Raw genomic sequence first — 25010 nt, forward strand, 5'->3', positions numbered from 1 at the left:
CCTCATTCTCACCTACTTTCAGGAAGGCTGCTGGGGGAAGGCAGGTGTCATGAGTAAGCAGTGTTTAGGACACAGCACTGGCACCCTCTGCATGTGCACACAGAACCTGTGGGTCTTGCCAGAAACACAAGATGTGTGTGGCTGTGGATCATGGTAATGACTGGCAACACTCGTGTCGAATACCTTGCTAAAATATTTCAGCAGGGGAAGCAAAAAGGTCAAATGCAGTTTTCTTCATTTTATTTAAATTAAATGCCTCGTGCACAGTCAGTTGCATTATAGTTCACATTTGATTTTCCCATTCCCTGTAGAGTTCCCTCTCTCTTCTCCTTTACTGTCCTAAAGCCAGGAGTAACTTCCTCTGTTGATCAAAATCCTGGTCTTGCCTTTAGCTTTGCTACCACTTGACAGATACCAGCAAATCCACCTTCCTCCGCTACGGTTTTTACAAGTAATGAGCTCCAAGTAAGTTGTTCCCAGCTCCATTCTGGGGCATGGAGTCAGTACAGCATCCCTTAGAAACTGGAAGTTATTTTGTTATTTTTTAGAAAGGATGCTGGATTGTGCCTGTAACTGAGGGGGATGACACTCCCCAGCAGATTTCTACACTACAATTCTCTGAATTCATTTTACAGAATACTCTATAGAATATATTTGATGTGTCTAGATTTTGGCACTAGTAAGAACTAACCAATTCTATTTTAACTTTTACATTTTTAATATGCAAAACAAAAAATGTACAAAAATGCATTTAACTACTTCAGTACTTTTAATATTCAAACTGTACTATTTGCAGAGTGTCGCATATGACTCTATACAGATTAATTACAGATCAATATGTGTTCCTTTGTATATGCCTTCCTCTCCAAGGCAGAAAGAAAGCTTCCTGAGAAATGTTTAAGGTTCATAGCCTGCAATTCCAGCACAGTGATAAAAATACGAGGAAATTCTCTGGCAAGTTTTCCTCTAACAGTTGTCAAGTACACTGGTATTTTTTTACTATACACACTGCTGTTCTCTCTGCTTCCTTGGGAATGTACCATCTTTAGTTCCTGTTTGTCTCCTGACCTGAAAAGATGCTTTCAAACTGTGCACCAATGAATGGTTAAGGGTGCTGTGCTTGGTGGTTATTGTGTCATCCCTTGACTTCTGTGCCTGTTCTGCCTACTTTGCATGGCTAAGGGAAGGCACTCTGTTCCTTAAATAGGGGTGGTTTTAGTAGGAGGTTATTGTATTTTGAAACTGTATTGTCTATAAACCTAACTGACAAGGTGAGGGAATACCGTGTTCAGTTCAGACTGTCTGTAAAATAATTCCACTTGAGTAAAACTTTGAGGAGTTCACTTTTTCATAAAGTTTTATAAAAAGCTGAACCCTCCCACTGAGATCACTATGCCAAATTTGGAATCTGGTCGATAACAGACACAACCTTAAGTATGCAAGCAAACCTCTGACAAAGAGCCTTTGTTCATGATAACCTTACAACCATAACAGCATCTCATAAATCAGATTTACCATGTCCCCTTTAACCTTAATGCACTCTCAATTTATGCATTAGATCACTTCCACCATTCTGAGTTCCTGAATAGCTATACCACTGAAAAGTGTCATCTTTTTGCTAATCTAAATGAAATTGAATGCATTTTTTTTTTCTTTGCTACCTTATGTGGATATTTCTCATAAGGCTCCTTTCCCCCAGCTTTTATTAAATCTTCAGAAAGATTCAGGTTGAAGCTATTACATAGACCTGCAGATCTAAAACTAAAAGCGTTAAAGCTTTGTAATGCTCCTCTCCTTACCTTCCAGAAAAGAAGAAAACACTTGCATCTTGTCATGAAAAGAAATCTTATATGAGGACTAAGAACCTATAACACTGTGTTTTTTAATAAGTATCATGACAATTTCAGCCGATTTTAAATAGCTGTTAACTTTGAGAGATACGATTTCACTTTTTATCTTTTTATTGTGGGTGAATTGTAACATTCAAGACCACCTCCCTTTTAACAAAACGCCAGGGAAATCATCAATGAATAATGCATAAATTCAAGCCAAGAGAATCGGTATGCCATGCCAGTCTCTTATTTGTGGGAAATAAAATTAGAGCACAATGTGCAGTAACTGATAACCAGAGGAATCCTGCTCTCATGCAGACACAATCATAGGCATAGCGCGGGAGAGTAGTGAACGTGCCGTTCCAGAAGGTTCAGAAGAACCTCTGCAGCAGAAGGTCTGACAGCATTCCTGGCAGCCAGCACTGGGCAGAGTTACAGTAGGCAGCATATGGGAAAAGACAGAAATTGGCCATCTGGAAGCAGGGAATTGCACAGGCCAGGGGATGCAGTGATAATGTAATTATAATCACTGCTTACTCTCTCTTTTTCAGCCAGTTTTTTAAGGAATTTAGACTGAAGCCTGAAATTTACTGTGAAACAGTCATGGTGTAATACAGCCAAAAAACAGTGAATGATAAGTTTCTGTATTTTGCTTTTGTAATAAACAGAGTGAAAGAGATCAAATTTTGGGTCAGCTGCATTTCAATTACATTTACTTTGTCTAGTAGTTGCCACAAGTCAAATACCTTTCTCTAAACCTGCAAGTTTATTTGTAGCCTAATCTAACTATTGTTCAAATTATAATCGAAAGAAAGGTAAACATTACTGTTCTAGTAGAGTAAAAAGATATGTCACAATATGCCAATTTCAGTTTCTCCTGATTTTTTATTGAGACTGTGAAGACCTCAGTTCTCAAGTCCACTACCTCAGTTCTGGTCTTTATTAGCCTTCAAGGCAAATTTATCCCTCTGTGTGGAGCTTCCAAATTAGGTTAGAAAAGTCAGGTAATTGGTTCAGCTCGCTCTATTGCTGGTGAAATACAAGGCGCTGCAGGCCCTTCAGCTCTTAGCTATCTATCTCTGCAGACTTCAGGTAGATGATTTGAACTGATAAGTAAATTCTTTGAGATTTTCTACAGAAATTTCTGGGTCCATGAGACAGTATTACCTTGACAGATTTTGAAATGCAAGGAAATGGTGATTTATCTTGCTTGTGATCATCATTATATTATTATTATAAATTACTAAAACATCCTTTCTACAAAGGCACTGTAACTGAGTGCTGCTTTTGCAACACTACAGATGCATTCCATTCCGTTCCAGACATAGGCACAAAAAACCAAACTCCTGTTTATTCCATAGCCACATTTGTAGATAGTTTAACAGCAACCTCTTCTAAGAGCAGGCAGGGAAAAAAATTATTTCACAATCGAGCTGTATTAAAGATGGAGTGAAGAGCTTAAACCTTACACTGTCGTTCTGCTTTTAGAGGAGCTTTTTTTTGCTGTATTACTTAATTCAGCAAGGTTTGTCTTAGTTTAACTGGTTTGGTTTTGATTTCAGAGGAAACCAAACTATTTGAATACAAAAGTATCCTGATAAAAGATGGAAGTACATACAGGGCTTTATATAATAACAGCCTGTTACAAAGGGCTGTGGATTTTAGAGCCTGAAAAAAGAAATCTAAAGACAGGCTTTTGCATTTCACAATAACTTCTTCACCAAACTCAAGAATTGGACTTGGTGTTCAATATACCTCTCTAAGTGAACACTGAGTATAAGACACTTAATATTACACATTTTTATCTATTTTAAATGTTATATACTAATACATTTATGCTTTGCTTATCCGTTGAAGTAAGACCACCATGAAGCATTAATACATTAGAGGTTATACCATGGTTCTGTTACACACTCTGTAAAAGCAGGCATTGAACACATAATCACATTCTAATCTGCCATCTTTTGTTGCAAGGCAAGGGGTTTTGGTACCTGGAACTACAACAGTTACAAAAAGAGGAGGAATGATCTACCTTAGTTCTGCTGCTGTTGCAAGAGCCCTTATGTAAGAACAGTTTTCTGACTTGCTTTCTGCTTCAGCACTGTGGTGATCAGCTTTGGCAACAGCTCTAGGGCTTCCCACCTGCCTAACAATGGGTCAACTGAAATGCTGTTAAGGAATGGCTGAAATCTGCCTCAGTACAACTGTCTAAAACTGTAGCATGGATCAGATTTTTGTTTTTAAACTGATGGATACAGTCTTTCATGAGAGAATAAAGCATTTTAGAATAATTAGAAGTCTAGCAGTTAGGTAAGTAGCAATTATTTACCTGCATCTGAAATTAAGCCACATCACAGCAAAGTTCTGACTTGCCTAAATAATCATTCTGAATGGGGAACAGCTCAGCTCTGCATCCATAGTTCTGTCATTTAACCCATTCATCCCGTGAGAGTTCCCATTACAAAAAGTAACAGCTACAGTGCAAGTGAACTTGCATGAAGCAAACTGGTGTTTCCTCCCAAGAGCTCATGAACAATCGACACAGGGGCCTGAAACAAAGGGATAATGTTTGTGGCTGACCTGCTCAGTAGTTTAGTTTTTATACAGTCTGGAACTGCAGCACTCCACCTAGGATGCTGTACGAAACTCTCCAGCTGTGTGGGGTTTGTCTGAGCTGGGCTACTTTGCATAAGACTAACAAACTGCCCACGCAGGCAGTCTGCACAGGCCAGACCTTCAGTTACCATAACTTACCACTGCTGTGCTGCCTGACTGAATGTACATTCACAAAGAATGAATTTGGTATCTTTTTTCTCCCCCATTGCAGTGCACTCAGATTTGTTGCTGAAAAGCAAAATAAAACATGGCTTCTCAGCAGAACAATATCAAACAGAAAAGTGCACTTCTGTCACTTGAAATAGTGAGTTTTATAACTGCACGTTCATACAAAAAAGGCTTAGTTGTAGAAAGTCAATTTATTGTTGAAATAAACGACTTATTTACAGAGATAGGTACTTTACAGTTTTACAAAGCAGACAAAATTCTTTTCAGAATAAGGTACTGAAACAGTGACAAATTCAGCACTGTCTAAATGTAGTTTATTCCATAAAGAAATCTACAGCAATCATTAAACTAAATCATACCAATCACATAATAAATGCTGCCCCTTGCAACTACAATGGTATAAAAAGACTTATTATCAGTCAGGATCTAAGGGATTAAACATCTGCTATACTTCTTTCTTCTTGAGTATTAGTGGACCTACATTATCTCCTGTTAATTCATTGTGCTTGTTGTGGGAGCCATCACAGACAGGGAACTGAAAGAAAACATACATGAGGAATTAGAGTAACTCTGTACAGCAATTGCAAGGTGATTTTTGTACTTCTTCCTATACCAAGAGCACTTTGATAATGTTGCTAGTTCCTCCTATTATGTCCTGTTTCAATATCAAACTCTCTGTCTCCTATCAGACAGAGAACACGTGATACTACGGAAAACAAACACTGTTAATGGGTCACTAGATTTGTGAGGTCCTAAAATAGCTGTTCTTAGATGCAAAGTTAGGGATGAACCCTTTTCCATGACAGAACAGCAAGCAGAGCAGCCATCACAGCTACAAATGCTTTAAAATTTATTGTGGAAGTGGTCTGAATAGATTTAATCATTTGCAACCAGAAAGTACTTTTTTAAGAAAAGCTGAAATACTTGGCTGAAGTGATTAGTCCAAAGTGAGAATAGTTGAGCAAGTTTCTTCAGTTCAGGGCAGATTTTTTGTTGTTGTTAAAACAGGAAAGCATTCAGTCCAGAGAGGACAAAACCAGAGTGCAGTCAGGACATTCAAAATTGAATCAGGAAACTCAAACTGAGGCTAGATTAAAAATGCTTATTTAACATCTGGTTGATTTCAGGGATAGACTATCCAAACCAGTCATTGACTGCTCTGGACCTGATGGGGATATGCTCTCTCTCTCACCAACACTGGCCCAGTCTTACTTTCACTCTAATATGAACAACTTTCTAAGCATTGTTTTTTTGCAAAATAAGAGTAGTTATCTTCTAATTATTTGCAATGTATTTCAAAATAGCAAACAAAGACTGGTTGGTTTTATTCTGCTCACACATGGTCACTCTAAATGCTTCTAGAAAAGCCCTACTGCATTTCTTTCAAGTTTCTACAAGTTTCTTTCTGCATGTACATAGGTGTACGTGGAGAAAAAATAAGAATTGTGCCATTCTGCAAAACTCAGGAACATGTCCCACCTCCAGAGAAAAGCAACAGGTCAACATTCACCACTGAAGCACTGATAAAAACATGCAAGTTTCAATCTCTACTCCTACAGCAGCACAATGTCTTACCGTCTTAGAACGCCAACACCTGCAGTAAGCTTTAGTGAGGCACAGATCTTCAATGTTTATTTCATTCACTACTTTGGGATTTTCCTTCTGGATCTTAAGGTTAATCAAGCTATCCTTCTGCTGCTTCTTCTTGGGGAGGAAGGGACGAACAGCGAGGTAACCGAGCAGGGCCAGCACGCCCAGGAAAGGCAACAATCGCAGCCATTCTGAAACTAAAGACAGGTGGGATTTAGATGGGCACTTTAGTGCAGTGTCAGCTACTTATAAAATGGCTCAGGCTGAGGGTAGGGAATGGAGCTGCTCAGTCAGCAAGGCTCTGAGGGCAAGCAAGACTCCATGGGTAATCTCAGGAAGAAAGAAGAGACAGATTAAATCCTGGGGTTTACAAGAGGCAAAGTAAAAATCTGACTCCTAGAACTTCATCTAAATTTTAAGACTCTAGAAGATGATTCAGTGGAAGAGAATAAATCAAAAATAAATAAAAGATTTACTGGAATGGGGAACCCTAAAATTACAGGGGTTCTGCTCGCTTGCAGTAAAGCAGCACTTGTACTAGCAAATTGGGTATGACTGCATGTGCTAAGTATATTCAGTGCAGGTATCTTAACATTCTGTTAAGAAAAATTATTCAATACATTTTGTAATTGAATGTTTATATGCTTATTTCAGGTTTTGCTGTTCTTGGAAGTTTTTATCATTTTTTTTTGTTCCAAGTTTATTTACAAACTGTTGGTAGAAATTACACAGATTATTAGGCAAACACTAGCAAAACCTTTACCCATCTTTTTGGATTTATTTTTCAGACCTTTCCTCAGGGATCTGCAGAAGTTTCTACAACTCAGAGAAAGAGACTTGAAATCAGTAACTCAAGTCACAGGAAATTACTTTTAACCACAGTAAGGAACCTCTTTTAAGTACAGGTAAAAGATACAAGTATCCACTGCAGGCTTGGCTGCCTTGCTATATAATTATAAATCTTCTAGGTAAACTGGTGAGAGAAGACTTACTGAACTTTTTGAGAAATTCATCAATACTTTGCATGTGATCTACATATATTGAAGGTGGATCCACTTTTCCAGCAAAACATGCTGTGACAATACTCCAGTGTAATTTAAATACCATGGTGAAATAAAGGTTGATAGCATTTTTCTGAATTTCTGGAGAATTTATTAAATCTAAACACTCATACAGAAGAGAGTTTAAAAATACTTTTAAAAAAGCAAAAGAAAGAAGTATAATAAGCTAGAGCACAAACAGCTGCATAAGCACTTTGTAATACGACACTGTAATCAAGTTACTCTTCTAAATTATTTAGGATCAGAACACAGCAAAATTTTGTTTTGCAGTTTGTTTTTTGAAATTAAGATGCATGAGAAAATGCAATAGAGCAGGCTAAGGATGCTAGGTGGGTTGTAGCTCTCAGAAAATACATTATTGTGTATAGCTTGATTTTATTTAAACTAATAGAGCACACACTTATGCTAATACTTTTCCAGTTGGAATACAGTGGATTTTTCTTAAGAAACTGATTTTTCTGGAAGTACACCATGTGATGAAAATACTTTGTGGGACTAATTTTATGTTCTTTGCAATTTCTATAGCCTTTGACATTACAGCCACACTTAGTGCATTTATCTAGAAATGCATTATAGCTGCAAAAATCCTAAAGGCACTGCAAGAACTTTCAGTAATCACTTCACCGAAGTTTTGGGTCCCTCACTACAACAAAGACATTGAGGTGCTGGAGTGAGTCCAGAGAAGGGCAATGGAGCACAAGTGTGATGAGGAGCATCTGAGGGAGCCAGGGGTCTTTAGCCTGGGGAAGATGAGGCTCAGGGGTGACCTTATGGCTCTCTACAGCTGCCTGAAAGGAGGTTGTACCCATGTGGAGATCGGCCTCTTCTCCCAGGGAACAAGTGACAGGACGGGTGGAAATGGCCTCCCCTCCACATGGGGGAGGTTTAGATGGAACATTAGGAAAAAATTTCTTCACTGAAAGTGTGGTCAGACATTGAAACAGGCTGCTGAGGGAAGTGGTGGACTCCTCATCCCTAGAAATGTTCTCAAGGCACTTTGGTTTAGGGGTATGGTTTAGCAGTGAATATGGAAGTGCTGAGTTAAAGGCTGGACTCAGTGATCTCAGACTCAATGATCTTAGAGGTCTTTTCCAGTTTTAATGGTTCTATGATCTCAATATAGCTCAAAACTCCCTGATACAACATCAAAATCAGGAGTCGTGGGAGAGTCATAACCAGATGGGTTCATCCAAATGAAACAGGAACATGATAGCTGGAACCTCTGAGAAGGGAAATTAGAAACAAACATGGATAGGAAGTACAAGGATATTATTTATAATAGTTATTATTTAACATTTTTACCATGCTAACTACTGATAAATAGTTGTCCCCACTAGCCAATGATTTCTTTGCTTATTTTTAATCTGGGAGTCTCTGGAAAGCCCCCAGTTACACCAATGTGTACACTAATCATAAAGAGACTTGTTATTGCTAAAAGACTACTAGAAGTTCACGTGTTTAAACTGAAAAATCAACATCATCGTGCTTCTAGGGCAAGAGATACAAGATACTGTAACAAAGTAAAAAAAGTAAGAGACCTTTGGGCTGGGTGGGCAGCAGTGAGAGAAAAGCTTCACCCAAACTAATGCAATTATGCCTTCCTACAACTGTAAGCTGCTCTGTGTTTTTGAAGCCATTCATACCTTTCTGAAGCAGATGTAAGGCAATTCACAAGACTGTTTATTTTCACAGCTGACAACTCAAAATTCAGCAATTACATTGATTCTGGAGATCCTTTATCAGTTCTGCTGCATGGGAAGAGACAGCCTTTGGAGACAGAAATGAAGAGCAGTATATCGAAGAGGTTAGTCTTCTAACTTGTGTTAGCCAGAGACTGATCCCAAAGAAAAGTTCTGGAAAGTATCAGAGACTAGAGAATTCCAAGAAGCTGAGGCCACGGACCACAGGCCACAGTTACATTTTCAAGGAGAGGTTGTTGTAATTTTTAGTCCAACAGTAACAAGTCCAACAACATAAGAAACACATTGTGAACTGAAAGGGACAGGCCAGACACTAAGAGTCAAATCAAAGCAGGTGTTCCCTGCTTGTCTTCCATCAACTACTCCTTTGATATTTTCACTCTGATTTATGTTTCAGCTGATTCCAGTGGAAATGATCCTATGCAGACCCAAACCCAGCCTCTTACAGTAACAGCTCAACTGCAAACCAAAATCTTAACAAGTATCAGCTACTAGACAAAATGAAGATTTGAACTGTTATTGTATATTCTCTAAAGTGATTAAATTCTTCAGGCAAATTAAAATTACTTACTAATTACATTTTCCTCAGAACTAATAAGCAGATGTATGCTAACTCTGTTCAGTTGTTTGCTCTTCTGAGGTGAATGTTTGTACCATTTTAATGACATCTTCAAAGATGAAAAGCAATGCTAGCATGAGACAACACTGTTCATTTCACTGAACTTGAGAAGGGAAGGCTAAAGCAGCTATGACAGAACACTGAAAGAGGCCTCTGAACAGCAGCAGCATGATAACTTAGATATCCGCTTTCAAACCCAAGGTCAAACATTCTTTCCTTCCTCCCTCACTGCATTTACCTTCAGGAGTTATGCATTAGATGTTAACAGTCTTTCTCTTCAAGCAAGCAGTTTTTCATTCTGTTTTGGTAAGGTCACAACAAACAATAAGTGACAAGATTTTTAATTGGCACACTATAACACACACCTATTAAAAAAAAAGGTGCTCCTTATAGTTTTGGTTTGTTGTTTCTACAACTGATGTGCTACAGGAACTGAGGCTGCATCTGCCTGGAAGATAATGAAAGTTTATAGAAGCAATAAAAGAGCTAACAAGCAAAGGACTGCACTGTTCCAAATCTAGGATCTGACCTGCCTTTGCAAACAAGGTCTATGCTAGCAAGTGTTTTATACTGCTGGTCCCTAGAGATGCCATGAAAGGACAAATACTAATGCACTTTAAATGTTTTTACATCTATATTATTTCTCACTTTCCAAAAAGAAGCAAAGAAAAATGCCTGAAACGTTTGATATGCCATTTGCCAAAGAATATACTCTGTAATTTGTAGTAGTAGTAAACACAAAAGAGAACATTAATCTAATCTTCTCTATTGTCTAACAATCTTTCACTATTGGTAATTCACTGCAAAATAACCCAGGGATTGGGAATCCCCTGCTCTTAGATACTTATGACTTTAGGACAGGACAGACTATGACCACAGCAGCAAAGAGAAGAGGCAGCATTTGCTGAAGCAATCATTTTCTCACGTGAAACTTAAGACTGACAGCAGCTCTGAGAGCATGTAAGCACAAGACTCTTCAATGAGCAATGACGTCTGAATGACTTTCAATAACCTTTAAGCACTAAGAGATGATATTTTTTTTAATTTAGGTGCCTAGGATGAGGTGTCCTACGATTTCCTTTTCGAAAGTCTCACCATGTTGTGTTTACCCCATGTCATTACTTTAAGCGCCTTGTACAGTTTTGCTTTTTTTTCTTCCATTTTCATTCACATCCACCCTAAGAGATGTATAAACATGTATAAGATGTATAAGCATGACAGCAGATACTATTCTAGCTTACTGTTAAAAAAAAAAGAAAAATTGTAAAACTGTTATTTCTATAGCTATGTAGTTTTAATTATACCTTCATTTCCCATTTTTAGAGTCCAGTCAAAAAAAAAAATCACTGAGGCAAGGAATTTTTTCAGGTATGCTCATTAAATACTACCAGTTCTGAAAGCAATTTCTGACTTGGTCCTTCTTTTACCCTTGTTTAGTATTTTTGGGACTGACATTTCCCATGTTTCATCTCCACTTAAGGTATCAGTTGTTTGCTTCTTGCCCTCCCTCCAAATTCAAGACAGTACCTGTCAGTGGGGTAAATAATATGACAGCAGAACAGTTCTCCCCCACTGATCACTCTATGAAAAACAAACAAACAATCAAGTCCTGACAGGTTTTCAGAATGTTTTCTCAGAGGTTTTCAGAATAAATTGTATTACTACTATGTATTGTGAATAAATACAGACTGCACAAATAATGCTGTTACAGAAATACATGTTTGGAAAAGTGAAGCAATAAGAAACAAAAGTATTACCAAGCTTAACCACCTGCAGTTAAAAGGGCAATGACTTAAGTAGAAAACTGACAAATGCTAGGAATAGGCGAATCTGCATTGTTCTGTAGCTTATTTTATCCCCTTCCTCCCATCTTTGTAGGAGCTGAATTTCTCTATTTGATAAATATAAATTAACAGTTTTTCAAATGAAAGAGTAGTGGTGGAAAAAGAAGAACTGTTCATTCAAAAGAGGTTTGCTTGTCCTGAGAAAGATAATGGGATTTACAGTTTACAAGCAGCATAAACATGCTGGGGAAAAAAAAAAAAACTCAAACCTGGCTTTAAATAAATTGTGCCCGTTCTAAATTTAACAATTTTCCATCACTATTATAGTCACAGATACCTTAGTGCAGCAAGATACAAGACTGACCCTGCCCTCTGAAAACTTTTTCTACTTGCAGTGAGCTTTTGTTGAGAGCATTCCTCTTATTTATTACCACCGGACTAATCTTGTCACTTGACACTGCCTGAGGTCCAGCCTGTGTTACTGCAGCCGAGCCTGGGCTCTGGGAGCTACAGCTTGCAGAGCCCTGGAGAGCACTGAACACCCAGGACACTCCCCAGTATTCAGTTTTCTTTCTTGTTCGCTACGATCAACGACCTGGTATTTTCACTCCCTTACCCAGAAAATACTTACGAAAAATATTAAATCGAAAGGAAAAAACCCAAACCCACTAACTCTGCGTATGTAGCAGACTCCCAGAATGAGATTTTTTTTGTTGTTGTTTGAACGGGGTACAAAGGCCGTCTTCAACCTGCGAAGCAGAGGACAAGGCCACGTTTCAGGCCTCCAGCTAAAATCCCATTCCCTGTAGCCGCACGGCCTCTGGCTCGCCGGTGTCGGCACCGAGAGGAATTTTTAAGCACAGCGCCAACATTTCACTCCATCGCTGCGCTTTTTCCTGACAGCTCCCACCTCCCTCCCAGGGCACCCAAACCTCCCGTCTGTGGGGTCGTTCCGCTGCTGAGACAGTTTAAGGTTTGGGGTTCCCCGTTCCGTGACGGAGACAGCGCGCGATGCCCGGCGCGAGGGGCGGGAGCCGGAGCCCGGGCAGGACCGACCGCGCCGCCGGGGCGGGAAGGGGGTCCCGCGCCCCCCGTTCACCTGTGAGGCGGATGAAGCCGCCGACGCTCTCGGGCAGCGGCAGGCGCTTGAGGTAGGCGGGCAGCTGGACCTTGACGATGCGAGCCAGGGTCTCCAGCACCATGTCTGGAATGTGCCTCCGCGCGCCGCCACGGGATGCTCCCGCCGCGCACGCGCCCAGGGGCGGTGCCGCGCACGCGCCCGGGCGGCCGACCCAGTTCTTCACGCGGGCGCCGCCAGGGGGCGCTGCCGCCGCAGAGTGGGGCGGGAGCACTCCCGCCGCCAGGGGGCGCGCGGGCGGGAAGGGAAGGGAAGGAATGGAGCGTGGCTTGAGTAATACGTGGCTTATGATTTACAGGCTGTATTTAATTACCCGTCGTCACCCTTGCTGCGTTCAGGTTGCATTCCACGTTGAAGGTCTTACAAATATTTTGAAGTAAAAAGACTGAAGATTTTTCTTCTTGTGGATGAGGTAGGACAGTGTGAGCGCTGAGAGGTTTAATGCTACAGGGAGAGGTGCACCCATCTTGTCTTTGGCAATAGTTTGCACAGAACAAGTCCTCTCTCCACCTTTGATTTGATTTTATTTCATTTCACTTTTATGCCAAGGGGACTGGTCATTTTTTGGCATAGAAAATCCCCCCTGTATAGCCAGGTGAAATAACGTGAAGTATGCAGCCATTCTGAGTCAATTTAGCCAGTCCATCCAGACCTGGATACTCTAGCATTAATCCCTTGGTCATGACACCACCATTTGGTTCAAGATGCTTTGCTGGCACCGTGAGTGAATCTATCAAGTGCTAATAGCATATAGCACAGAGCACAAGCAGGGAAGCTGAAGCAGCACAATCCTAGAAGACCTGTCTCCTTCCTGACTGAAGCACAGTTCTTTCTCCTCCTTCAGTGTACTGAAACCATGTACTGAAACCACACCATATCTGCCCATATCAACAATGCACTTTTCCTGCTTGCCCAGAATTGGTATTCAAGAAGTTTTGGGGTAGGGTAATAGGGTTCCACAAGACAGTGGAAGAATAATTATTTCTTGAGTCACATGAGACTGCTCTGTCTTTGGCTGAAACTACTCAGCGGTCATGTTTGTCTTTTATTGACTAGGATGTACAAACCTAGTGCTAGATCTCTTTCACTAGTTTGCTTTAATTCCAAACAATCTTAACCAAAAGTTAAAATCACCGTAGAGAACTAAAGCAAAGCAAGCAAACAAACAAACAAAAAACCCTACCAAAACCAAATACTGGAAGCTAGGTTTAAGACAAGTAAATTCAACTTATTTGTGCTTCTGGCCTGAATATTACTTTTCTACCTGTGACCCTACATTAGCATTTCCTGATGAATCATCATCTTTAGCTAGCGGGAATATTCCTGTGATCTCACAGTATCTAAGTTCCCTACCTCACCTAAATTTATCCATGTAATGAATATGTCTGTTGTCCTAAGATGATTCCTTCTTGTTTAGGCAAATGCCTGCTGTTAGACAAGGTAATGAAAGAGTAAAACATTTGGTTATTCCTGTAAAGATTACACATCAGATGTTGTGATGTAACCTCGTTTGTGAGACTTTCTGGGGAAAGAATACATAAAGCTGAAGGTACATAAGGTAAATCCTCTAGTTCTGAACCAAACAACTCCACACTGAAGTTGAGAGCCTCTGTTCTTCCTTCCTTCTACCCCCTTTCTTCTGCTCTTCCAGCCTTCTCTGGATGCTAGCTGTGATACTGGGAGCACAGCTGACATTTCAGGGAAGATCCTGAATCCCACTGTGCTGCCTTTGATCAGTGCTGCACTCAGCACACTACGAGTCAATCTGCACATGTGGCAGAGTGGAACTGCTCTTAGTGCTCCTTGTCTGTCCGTGGAGGTATCAGCTGACATGAGTCATGGACACGTTTGGCATATGAAAGTCTGAGAGTCATAGATTATGAGAAGTCTATAAAAAAAAAAAGAGAATGAGATTCTTAACTGAAGGGGGGGCAAAAAATCTTCTTTAGAAGTCCAGTTTAAACTGGAGCTCAGGAGATGCATGTTCACCCTGCAATTTGGCTGCAGACTTCCTGTTTGATTTAAGGTGGAAAATGTAAGCTACAGGCTTGCTCAGTCCTGCAGGAAAGAGAAGGGTTTTATACAGTAGTCCATCTTCAGGGACCATGTTATGGGGTCTGAACTTATTATCAGTCAACATCAGGAGGTTTAGTAGGCCAATGTGATATCTTCCTTCTGTTACACATCTTTAACACCCTATGTGGACATTCTTATTCCAGAGGCAGATTGCTACTTCAGGATTTTATCAGCATGCTTTTCAACTCAAATATCAGTACTGTTTGGTATCTGGAAAATTTTCTAGTTTTTTTGGGGGAGAGTAACATGCAACAATTCATTCCTGCATATTTAGCTTCTGTTTGTGAACTGTTAAAAAGTAGAGATTGCCTCTGCTTATGTGTTTCGTGCTAAATTTGGCCACTGAAATTCTGGTATTGGGAGGATATATAGGAGTTGCAGTAATAAAAATAACAGCACAAAAAGCCAATTATAGTTACTTGAACAGAACCTAGGTCACCCATACTGATTTCACCACTGAGTATCCTCTATCACTGGGATTTTCATCTAGCAAGAACATTATAAATAAAATGGAGCTTACATGAAGAGAGCTGCATAGTTAGGGCTAGCTCATGTCTTTGACATTTGGAATTCCCAAAACATAGCCCAGATGAGAAGCAGCCCAATTAACTTACTACTGTGCATGCTTTGATAACAATTGTAGAGAAGTTCATGGTGCAGAATTTATTCTTGTCACTACAACATGGCTGCTGCATTGCTCCAGTACACAGTAGAAATAAGAGTTCCCTTCAGCATCCTCAAGCTGGTGTTCCAACAGACAGAACATAACTGAAAAGAATCTGGTTGTGTTCCTTCTTTTGCTACCCTTCAAAAATTGCTTAATTTTCCTCTGCCTTTAATTCTGCTGTAAAATGAGATGATACTTACTGGTTTGTCTAGAACACTAAGAATTGTAAAGGAAAAGAACATTTGTAAATTATATATATTGCTTTTATTTTACCAAGTACACATCAGTAAGGATAAAAGATGAAAGGTTCTGAGGCAGCAGACACAATTCTTCCATCTGTAAAAGAAGCCTAAGTAGCACAGTAATTTGCTCAGCACTCTTTCATGGTAATGAGATTTTCTATCAACAGGATATCTTGTGTTGTTAAAACCATTTTCTTGGAATTGGTATTGCCATTTTCCAAACTGAGCACCTGGAATAATATCTGCACCAGGCAAAACTACTGTTGTTAACTAAAAACTATCCTGCCACCACACTGCTGGCTCCTGTGATCAGCAAACACAAGCCTGCATCTAGGAGGAAGCCAGATCTCCCCTTTTGTATTTGAATCATTTCACAATGGGGTATGATTAGCTGCTGTTCCTGCTGTATGCAAGGATCTCTCTTCTCCACTTCCCCAAAAGCAAGCAAAATCATTGCACCCCAGAAGAGCTGTAGGAACTGTGATTCATTTCATGCACTGTCTCTGTCAGCTAGTTATGCAGCACTGTCAACACCCAACTGTTAAATAATTGAATCTCAAAAATGAAGGAGACTGGCTTAAAATTGGATATAAGACCATGTATTTATATACAGTTACTTTCCTCTTTTTTATGCTTAAGAACATTGCAAGCAAGTTGCAATTGCATTGCCTGCAGGTTAGGTTTTCACTTTGTATTTTTACATCCAGAGGCTTAGATGCCTACAGAAGAAAGCTGAGATTGACATGCTTTCACTTGGCTCTGAGACTTGGCACCTTAAGAGGCTTCTGCTGGTGTTTATTGAAAATAGCTACTTGTTTATAGTGGGCAAAGTGTTCCAGAGAAAAATAAGGAAACAAATCATACTCATAACAGAACCAATGGGGTAATTTTGTGATAGCATAATGTTCATATTATAAAATTACTCCTAAACGAGCATGGTATTACTTTCTAATCTAACTAATGCCCAAGAATTGTACCATGCAACAATTATGTTTTGAAAGCATGTGCTATCATGATTGCCTAAGTAAGTGCAGTGTCCTACTAACAGCATGTTATTGTTGAATTTTAAAATTCTCTGTGGCTTAGGACAGCATTTATTGTTGCAGATTGTAGAGAATTAGTTTCTGAAAAGAATGGAAAGAAGAATATAAAGAAAAATTGCAAGATTTCTAAGAATTGGATCAAATTCCAACATGGCAACTTTGTGCATGAGAGAACAGAGCAGTAGACTCTGTTTTTATTTATTCAAGGAAAATGCCATGCTTTGATCTCTCAGCCACAGGTTTAACATTTTAATTCCTTTTTCTGACTGCTACTGCTGGGGAGTGGGAAATGTTACCCATGAGCTGGGTATAAAACAAAATTGAAGAAAACCCCAACTCAAGAAAGAATAAGTATATTGAGTGCTAACTTTCCAGAGATCCCCACGTAATGTTCAGTTACTTTCTACACATTTTATGGATTTTTCCAAGCTGGAGCCATCTTTGTATGCAGTGGTTAGCATTGGTCCACAGTAGTGGTTTCTACAGCTACTGTAACAGTTACAGAAATAGCACAAGATGAAACTACGAATATCCACTTGGTTATGCAAAGTTGAACCTGCATTTATTTAAAGCACAGAAAGCAACAAGTTGTATGACATGAAACTATTGCAAGCATCATCAGTCAAGTAACCCTAATGATGCACAAGAAAGTACACAGTAAATATAATATTGCGATGAGTTTTAAATTTTGAACCCTTACATGAATCATTCAGTTTTTCCATCCACGTTAGGTAGCTGATCTGCTATGTACTGCTCATGAGGATCCAGACTGATCTGATTGCTGGTCGCATACAGACTTGCATAGATTTGGAGCTTTATTGGCTTCCAGGGAGTTGCTATTTCAAAGTTTTACTCAAATCAGAACAAGTATCCTTAGGATTCACTAATACGCTCATAAGAGACCAGATATGTTATTGATTTGTGACAGGTTCTGCCTGGTTTGTTGCAATAAACCAGACTTCAAAATCCCCAGATTGTCCCCTGGGAGGAAGCTGCAGTGATGGAAAACAGATACATCCTCCCCTTTACTAGAGGACTTACAGAGGACAAAGCTGACATAATCTAGGAAGTACCCGCTGCTAAATGAACAGATGTGAAATAAACCCACTATCAAAACACTACAAGCTGCTCTCATGATGGGAATTCTGGGGAAAAGAAGCTATATATGTGTCATTGTATTCTCATCAGCAGACCACTCACCATTCCTTTTTAAACTGCATTGATCAGTGAGGACTGTGTATCCTCGACCAGGTAACTAAGAGTATATGTATTCCCTTAATACTTTACTCCCTTGGTGTAACAGCTGTCATTGAAAGATATTTCCTTCATTTTGGAAGGCAAAGGTGAGAATGCTACAAGACTAATTCCTGTGACGCAATGTGCATTCATTGGCAGTGGCTAATTATAGCACAGAAAAACTACCAGCTTCCCCTGCCGAGGACAGAGTACACAGTCTCTGCTGTACGACCGTCTCTGCACTCTGCTCTTAAGTTCTTCCCGTGTCATGATCCCCACTGACACTGCAGTAAAACAGCAATTTTGTCATTCCTTCTGAGGCTGCTGTGCAACAACAGCACTGAGGAGATTTCTGAGCCTGGCTCCCCTTTCCAAGGTTAGTGAAGTCTGGCAGTGACAGTAAGCCATACCCATTCTCTGTCATCTCACAAGAATAAAGAGGAGCTAAAAAAACCCAAACCCAAAACAGTGTGCCTCTTCAATTTCAGATAAGTATATGTCCAACAGATGGAGATGTAAGCAAGAAAAAAGTGGCTGTCTTGGTTCCAAGACCATGACATGGAATTGCACTACAGTTGCTAAATAAGATTCATATAGCCTCATTTATGCCTATCTTAGTAATGCTTTTCCTTTTCTATATTTTTCCAGACACTTCCCATCCTCTGGACTGAAAGTCAGCTAAAGCACAGGGCACTTCTAGACCGATGTAGTTGGCTGTTCCCTAGATTTGTAAGTTACTTCCTCACTTACTTTTCAAGATATTTCTAAAATTGTATATAAACTCTGTACTCCACCCCAGTGCACGGAGCTGTAAAGTCTGTAACTATTTTTTTTTTTAAAAAAAGTTGCTTTTTCTGCTGATTAAAGGGGGAAAAAGTAACTAAAACAAAAAGTAGGATATAAACATATCACCTCAAAGTTTATAAAACTTACTTTACAGGAAATGTAAGCTTAGTGACTGTGAAAGGTACATGATAATTAAGAGGCATTTATCTTGAACAACATGCTAGGAGAATGCTTTTAGAAACTAGGAAAAGATCCTAGTGCCTCTTTTTTAAAACCAGAATGTCTTTTATTGAAACTTAATCTTGTCATTGTGTCTGTAGTTAATTTATTAAGACACTTGATAACATTCTAAAACTGCTTCCCAATGAGGAATTAGATTATTTTTGTTCAGGTTTTTTTTACACTTTTATGCAAGTTATTTTGACCGTTTCAGAGACAAAAATGTTATGATTATTCAGAAAACAAGTACAGTAGAAACAGATGCTGCACATAGTCCCTCAAATTGCCCATCCAATATGATTTCATACTGTCAAATATCCTGAATGATGTATGGGTAAGTGCATCATTTAGTCTCCAAGTACCTGAGTTCTCCATCTCTGTTTGCAGCAGTGTTTTTCTAATATAGGAGCTAAATAGAGATCATAAAATCATTTAACATAAGCCACCAAATAGTCAGGAAGGACTAAGAAATTCTCTTTTTTGCTGTTACCTTGAATTGAAATCATTATGACTGAGAAAATTAGTATCTTGGATCCCACTACCAACTCCTTAAGTGAGTATTTTTCACCAAAAACCAAAAACTTCTCATTGTCTCTATAACAAAACCCAAACATCTATCACTTGTAAAAGTGACAAATCTCTGTAATATTTCTTGGAAGACTGAAAAGCATGCTTGACCTTGAAGAATAAAAATCACCAGGAGTACAGAAGTCAGGTTGCCTTTGCTTTATAATTTGCAAACCTGTCAACAACTGCCAACATCTGACCGTGTTTCATGACTACTGTGTGTGTCACAACCCACTGTCTCTGAAATATTGCCCTGATCCATCCCCCTAAACATAATGATGAAATAACTGGCTAATTTCAGTATCGGTGACTTAGGGTCACCAACAATATTTCCCAAGTTACAATATGACTGCAAACAAGAATAGTATTCTTTCCTTCTAAGAGATATATTTGGCTGCAATTACCTGGATGTTTGAGGTATAAGCAAGCTCTTGGACACCTCTTGGTTAACTGGGACATACCAAAAACTGAAAACCGGCCAAATCTTTAAAGATGGGGTTGCTCAGAAGCCTAGAAATAAAAGTGAAAAGACTCCTAGTACCACATGATAGTTGGCCAGTTAAATCCATTGTCTAAATAAACAGCATGTATTCCTGACAGTTCAAAGACAAAGAGAACAAACAAACAAAAACTCCTGAAGTATTTCTGTGGACTTTCTTATTTTCTTAAATCATTATTTTAAATTAAGTCAATACATCATCAAACAATTACAACACTGCAATCTACAAGACTGTACTAATTTCCCCAAGGAAATATAGCATTACTTTGTATAAAACACAATGGGGGGGGGGGGGGGGGAAGAAAAACAGAAAGAATGAGAAGGCAAAAAAGTGCCTCTTTTTGGAGAGAAAGTCAACCTGCTACCTCTGCTGAAGTGTAGTGTTTATTTAACTGCAAATATGCGAACATTTTTACCATCCGGAGTGCCTCAGAAGGAGGAGGAATGGCCAGGAAAAGTAGTTTGCTGCAGGCCATTTGTGACACCAATGGTACTATGGCTCCTAACTCAGCAAGTGTCCCTGTCCCATGTCTTCTGGAAACACTGGCTGATCTCTGTAGGGAAATCTACTGAGGTAAAAGGCAGTTTATACTTCAATGTATGAAGTACACCATCAGTGTCCTGATTAGCTCAGGCTAATTCCCTGTAACTGTAGTCAAACAATGAAAATTGTACTTTGCATGTAGCAAGGCAGGTGAATGGAAACCTGCACTTCAAATCAATGATTGCAGCATGTTGTAAAGTCTGATCAGCCTTGCCCCTGGCTAGGGAGCCTGCGAAAAAGGTTAGCTGGCCTGTATGAACTGGCCTGGAACTACCTTTAAGCCTTAACATTTTATCTGAACTAGCAACTTTTATAGGGTATAGTGTACACTGGTCAAATCATTTGCTAAACACAAACACTCCTCAAAGGTTGTGGTTTGCATCCTGGAATGAGCATTGGAGCAGCAACTGTATTAGGATGGTTCAAATCTGACTAGTAATCAATTACATCAAAGTAATAAAAATATACATATCTTGAAAGCGCTCCAGAGAGTCCTTTGATGTCTCCTTTAGTAAACACAATAGGCCAAATTAGGTACTGCTGAAAACTGCTGTAAGAGCTTGGTCATCTTCGGTAACACTGGAACTCCTACAGACTTAGCATGCAGTCTGAAGCAGCCCGAGGGGACAAAAAGCAGGTATAACAAGGAAGAGCAACCACCTCCAAAGAGATGGGCTAAAGTAGGTCACCAATAAACACCTTTTTGACAAGGTCTCCAACTGATGTACCCTGGCCTTCTGAAACTGATAAAACTCTGAGTTGTTCCAGAGAGGGGTTTTGCCTCCTGAATTCAGCCTGTTTTACGTTATTTTAGCAATTGTGACTAATTGCTCAGCCCTTCACTCCCCTATTTTAAGCTATTTTGCCATGTAGGTTTATATTATCTATGTTTATTCAGGCATGTAAAGAATTCATACAAAAGAAGAAAACAGAGGTAGGTAGTAACTGCATGACAACAAAACTTTTCAGTTTTCAAATTTGGCATTGTAATTACACCATACACACACTCATCTGACTTTCATGCTTCAATATCCATAGAGCTGAATCAGCACAGAAAATAAATGTTCTTGTTGACACAAACTGCTGATGATTTGACAAGAATATATTTTTCACCTAGATCAAATGGCAGTTTTTCTGGGAAAAATCCAAATACTTTGTATGAATACTAATAAATAACCTGTAGCAATTTTCAAAGATTTTGTCATTTTTCGGTGTGAAAAAAGCATAATGAATTTTATGTTGTCATAAGTTTATTCTTGTAAAATATCTCTTTCCATAAGGATTTCAAGAGAAGAGAAACATCTTCTTTAACTGGAAGAAAAATATGTTGTCACTATGAAGCAAAAAAGCTGCTAAACAATGAAATGCTAAACAAACTCCTGAAGACCAGAAGATTTTGTTGGGGGCTTCGGTCTCTTTATCATAGTATAAGTTACTGAAGTGTTCTATACTCTTGTGAATCCCATATGACCTTGTGCAGTCCATGAAACCTTAGCATATCATTATTCAATAAAGCACTCCAGCTTTTCACTGGGAGTCATATGTGGACTTAAACATTAGATCTTCCAACTCCCTATACAGAGCAGCAACAACTTAAAATGGATTAATGTAGGGACTCAGCATTTTGCCCCATGACCTAGCGGTGAGACAAAAAGCACTACTATACAAAGGAAATGTGGATTAGCTTGGGAATTGTTTCAGTGAGAATGTCAGAGAAGCTGTCAAAGAAACAATGGGAGATGAAGAATTGCCAAGTTAGAATATTAAGACAAAAAGTTACCTTTTATCTAGTATTTCTTAGAAAGCTAACTGCTGCCTAATGCATTGACCTTGGGTTTCACTCCAGATGTGAAAGGATTTTGCTGCCTCCTCTTCCTAGCATAATGGTCCCAGATGCAACTGAGCATGCACTACAAAGGCTGTAACTGTGCCTTCTTGTGCTTCTTGAAGGGGAGAAGCCCTCAGCTACAAGGAAGGGCTGCTGGCCTTTGGAATTTAAAACACAGATCAGGTGGAATCCAGTGTCATCCCCAAACTTGTTTTTCTTCCACTGTCTTGTAATGGTTGGCAAATTCAGCCTTTCTATTTATTGTGTTTAAAAAAAGCCAATGGAAGAGTCTTATTTTATCAGCTTTCTCCTGTGATCTTATTCTTGTGGTATCCACTGAATCAAAAGTGTCCCCAATAAGGTGAGTTTTGCTCAGATTAAAGAGGGATTTGACTGCAAGCTTGATTTACAATAATTAAAGGAAAAACAAGTTGGACAGGATGCTGGAGAGAAAATTGAGGCTCGGTAATACATGCAAACAGGGAGAAGCTGCTGCTGCTGCTATTGTTGTTGTTGTTCATCTTACTGCTTTGTTTTCCAGCAGCAGAAGTGTTGTGTTTCGTCTTAACCAAACAGGAACTAATGATAACCTGCTGGATGGGCTAGAAGGATACCTTGTGTCTGCCGAAGTAATTTTTTTTTCTCTCCTAAAATGGAAAATCTTTTTGGAAAAAATCTGCATCTTGTTTCCCCCTTTCCTCTCATATGTATGAAGCATCCTGTATGGAATGCTGCTTCGCGTGCAGGATGCTTGGTTGCTCCACCTGTTTTAAAGACAGGTAGAATAGCATGCTCAAAATGTAAAACTGGCTGGTTTCAGGCAAGCAGAAGTGAAAAACCCACACTGATGTGCAAGTAAACTACGTTAACCTTTTAACTTAAAGGCTGGGCTGCTTTTCCCTCAAGTCCCCTTGGTGCTGAGAGGCAGTGCTATAACAGTGTATCAAGGCATTCATGCTTGTTCTGCTGGACCATCAGGAAGCAGCTGAAATGGGCTTGGCAAATTCAGCCTTTGGAGGCTGTTGGCCACTTGGCTGCACAGGGCTCTCTAACACCATACTTGAAAAAGCAAACAAAATTCAAAGACTAAGTTCAGGTGAGCTGATCTGCTCTCAGTATTTTTGTGCAACCTGTTTATTACCGTGCCACACCTACTGAGCTATTTTGCATAATAAACCTCTGAAAATCTAACCCAACTCCACTACCATATGAGGATTAGACATGGTAATACGTCTCTTCAGCCACTTCTGAGGATTGGCTTCAAAAATCAAATTCAAATGAAGCAAACCCAAACAGTTCCACAAGTTGCAACACTCATATTCAGTACCCATCATCTGTGCCTCTTGCATTTTATATTACTATATGAGGTATCTGTGCAAGTAGCATTAGAGTACACCTGCTGCATATGGTAAAGGTGAGAAACTCTTCGTGTACGGCACATTGACATATTCAGGCCTTACTTGCCCAAGTATTCCTAATGAAGTAAAAAATCTATTTGGGTTTATTTATTTCCAGATCCTGAGGAGAAAATACATGGTTTTTACCTCACAATTTGAGGAAAAAGAGATGAGGGTGAGAAATATAATGTTCTCCAAGCAGGACTGTGTGCTGAGATGTGCAGAAATGGCCAAAGAACTGTGAGTGCTTGTCTTGTTTTTCATTCCTACCCAAGTTATAATTTTTTTGTTCTTTTTCTCAAGTGTATTTAAAGGTAAGTATTTAAACTGACAGATTTAAACTGTTTTTTTTTTTAAATGACCAGCAAGTGTAATAAAGTGTTTGTCTAAACAAGTACATTAAACCAAAATATGCAAACCTGTTTCTGAGCAATGGCTATAAACAAGAGCTATCCAATAAATTTTAAAGTCTCCTTGGGGTCAAATGCTAATAGAGATACTGAATTTAACACACAACAAAACTTGATTTACCAGATTAACAATTCCTGTTGTCTTAAATTAGCAGAGAAAATTATACTGTCAACAGTATGTTTGTGCTGTTCTTCCTTTCATTACACAACAAAATGCAAATCGCAAGTCAGATCAAAAATCTTAATATAAAGTCCTATTAAAGGTCATTAACCTCAAATAATCATTAAAATGAAATAATAATTAAGTACTAATAGAAAATGTATAACTGGAATAGTGTTGAGTACCTAAAATCTCCAGAGATGACAAACAATAATGAAGTTCAGAAAGTTTGTAAGCAATTTACAAGGCAGAGGAAGATGTCTGTGACAGAAAGATTTGGAGCAGTTTAAATAGGACCCGTAATCCAAATCGGGCAAGGAACAGCAAGGCGTTCTTCAGCAATATTCTTGATTAAGATGATAAGAATGAAAATGAAATAGTTTGGAACTACACTTCCTAAACATGCTGTTCAGTACAATCAAAATAATAAGCAGAAAATGAAGACTACACAAGGAAGTTGCTAGGAATGGTTTAGGTGATCACAGAAAGATAACTGGACTTTACAGTATAAGGCATTGTTTTCTCTCTAGCCTGTATGTGATATGAGTGTTAAAAAAACTATGTCCTACTACAGTACTATTTTAAAAATAATATAAAACCCCATTGCTCCCCTAATTTACTGCTGGCTATTGTCAAGCTTCATACTGAAAATATTGTTACAGAGTCAGATTTCCTGAATATGCTGCCTTCTCCAGACCAATAATAACTAGCATCTTAGATAGCGAGAAATATAACACTAGTGCACTACAACAAATGCAAACTAAGTTCAGTGCAAAGAATTCAGCTAATTATGCGTACATCCTCCCTGGACAGCAAATGCCATGTTTG

General features: G+C 39.1%; 1 protein-coding gene across 1 annotated transcript; it reads right to left on the reverse strand.

The window, feature by feature from the left end:
• Window positions 1-4788: 4788 nt before the first annotated feature.
• Window positions 4789-12629, reverse strand: CISD2 (CDGSH iron sulfur domain 2). Its single transcript, XM_027636336.1, has 3 exons — window positions 12470-12629; window positions 6192-6403; window positions 4789-5151 (listed from the first exon to the last, which is right to left on the reverse strand). Exons 1-3 carry the CDS (start codon window positions 12570-12572, stop codon window positions 5062-5064), a joined length of 405 nt encoding a protein of 134 aa, XP_027492137.1. The 5' UTR covers window positions 12573-12629; the 3' UTR covers window positions 4789-5061.
• Window positions 12630-25010: the final 12381 nt, after the last annotated feature.

This window comes from Corapipo altera, unplaced genomic scaffold (genome assembly GCF_003945725.1).
Source record: "Corapipo altera isolate COAL_440 unplaced genomic scaffold, ASM394572v1 22b, whole genome shotgun sequence".
In the NCBI taxonomy this organism is placed as follows: domain Eukaryota; kingdom Metazoa; phylum Chordata; class Aves; order Passeriformes; family Pipridae; genus Corapipo; species Corapipo altera.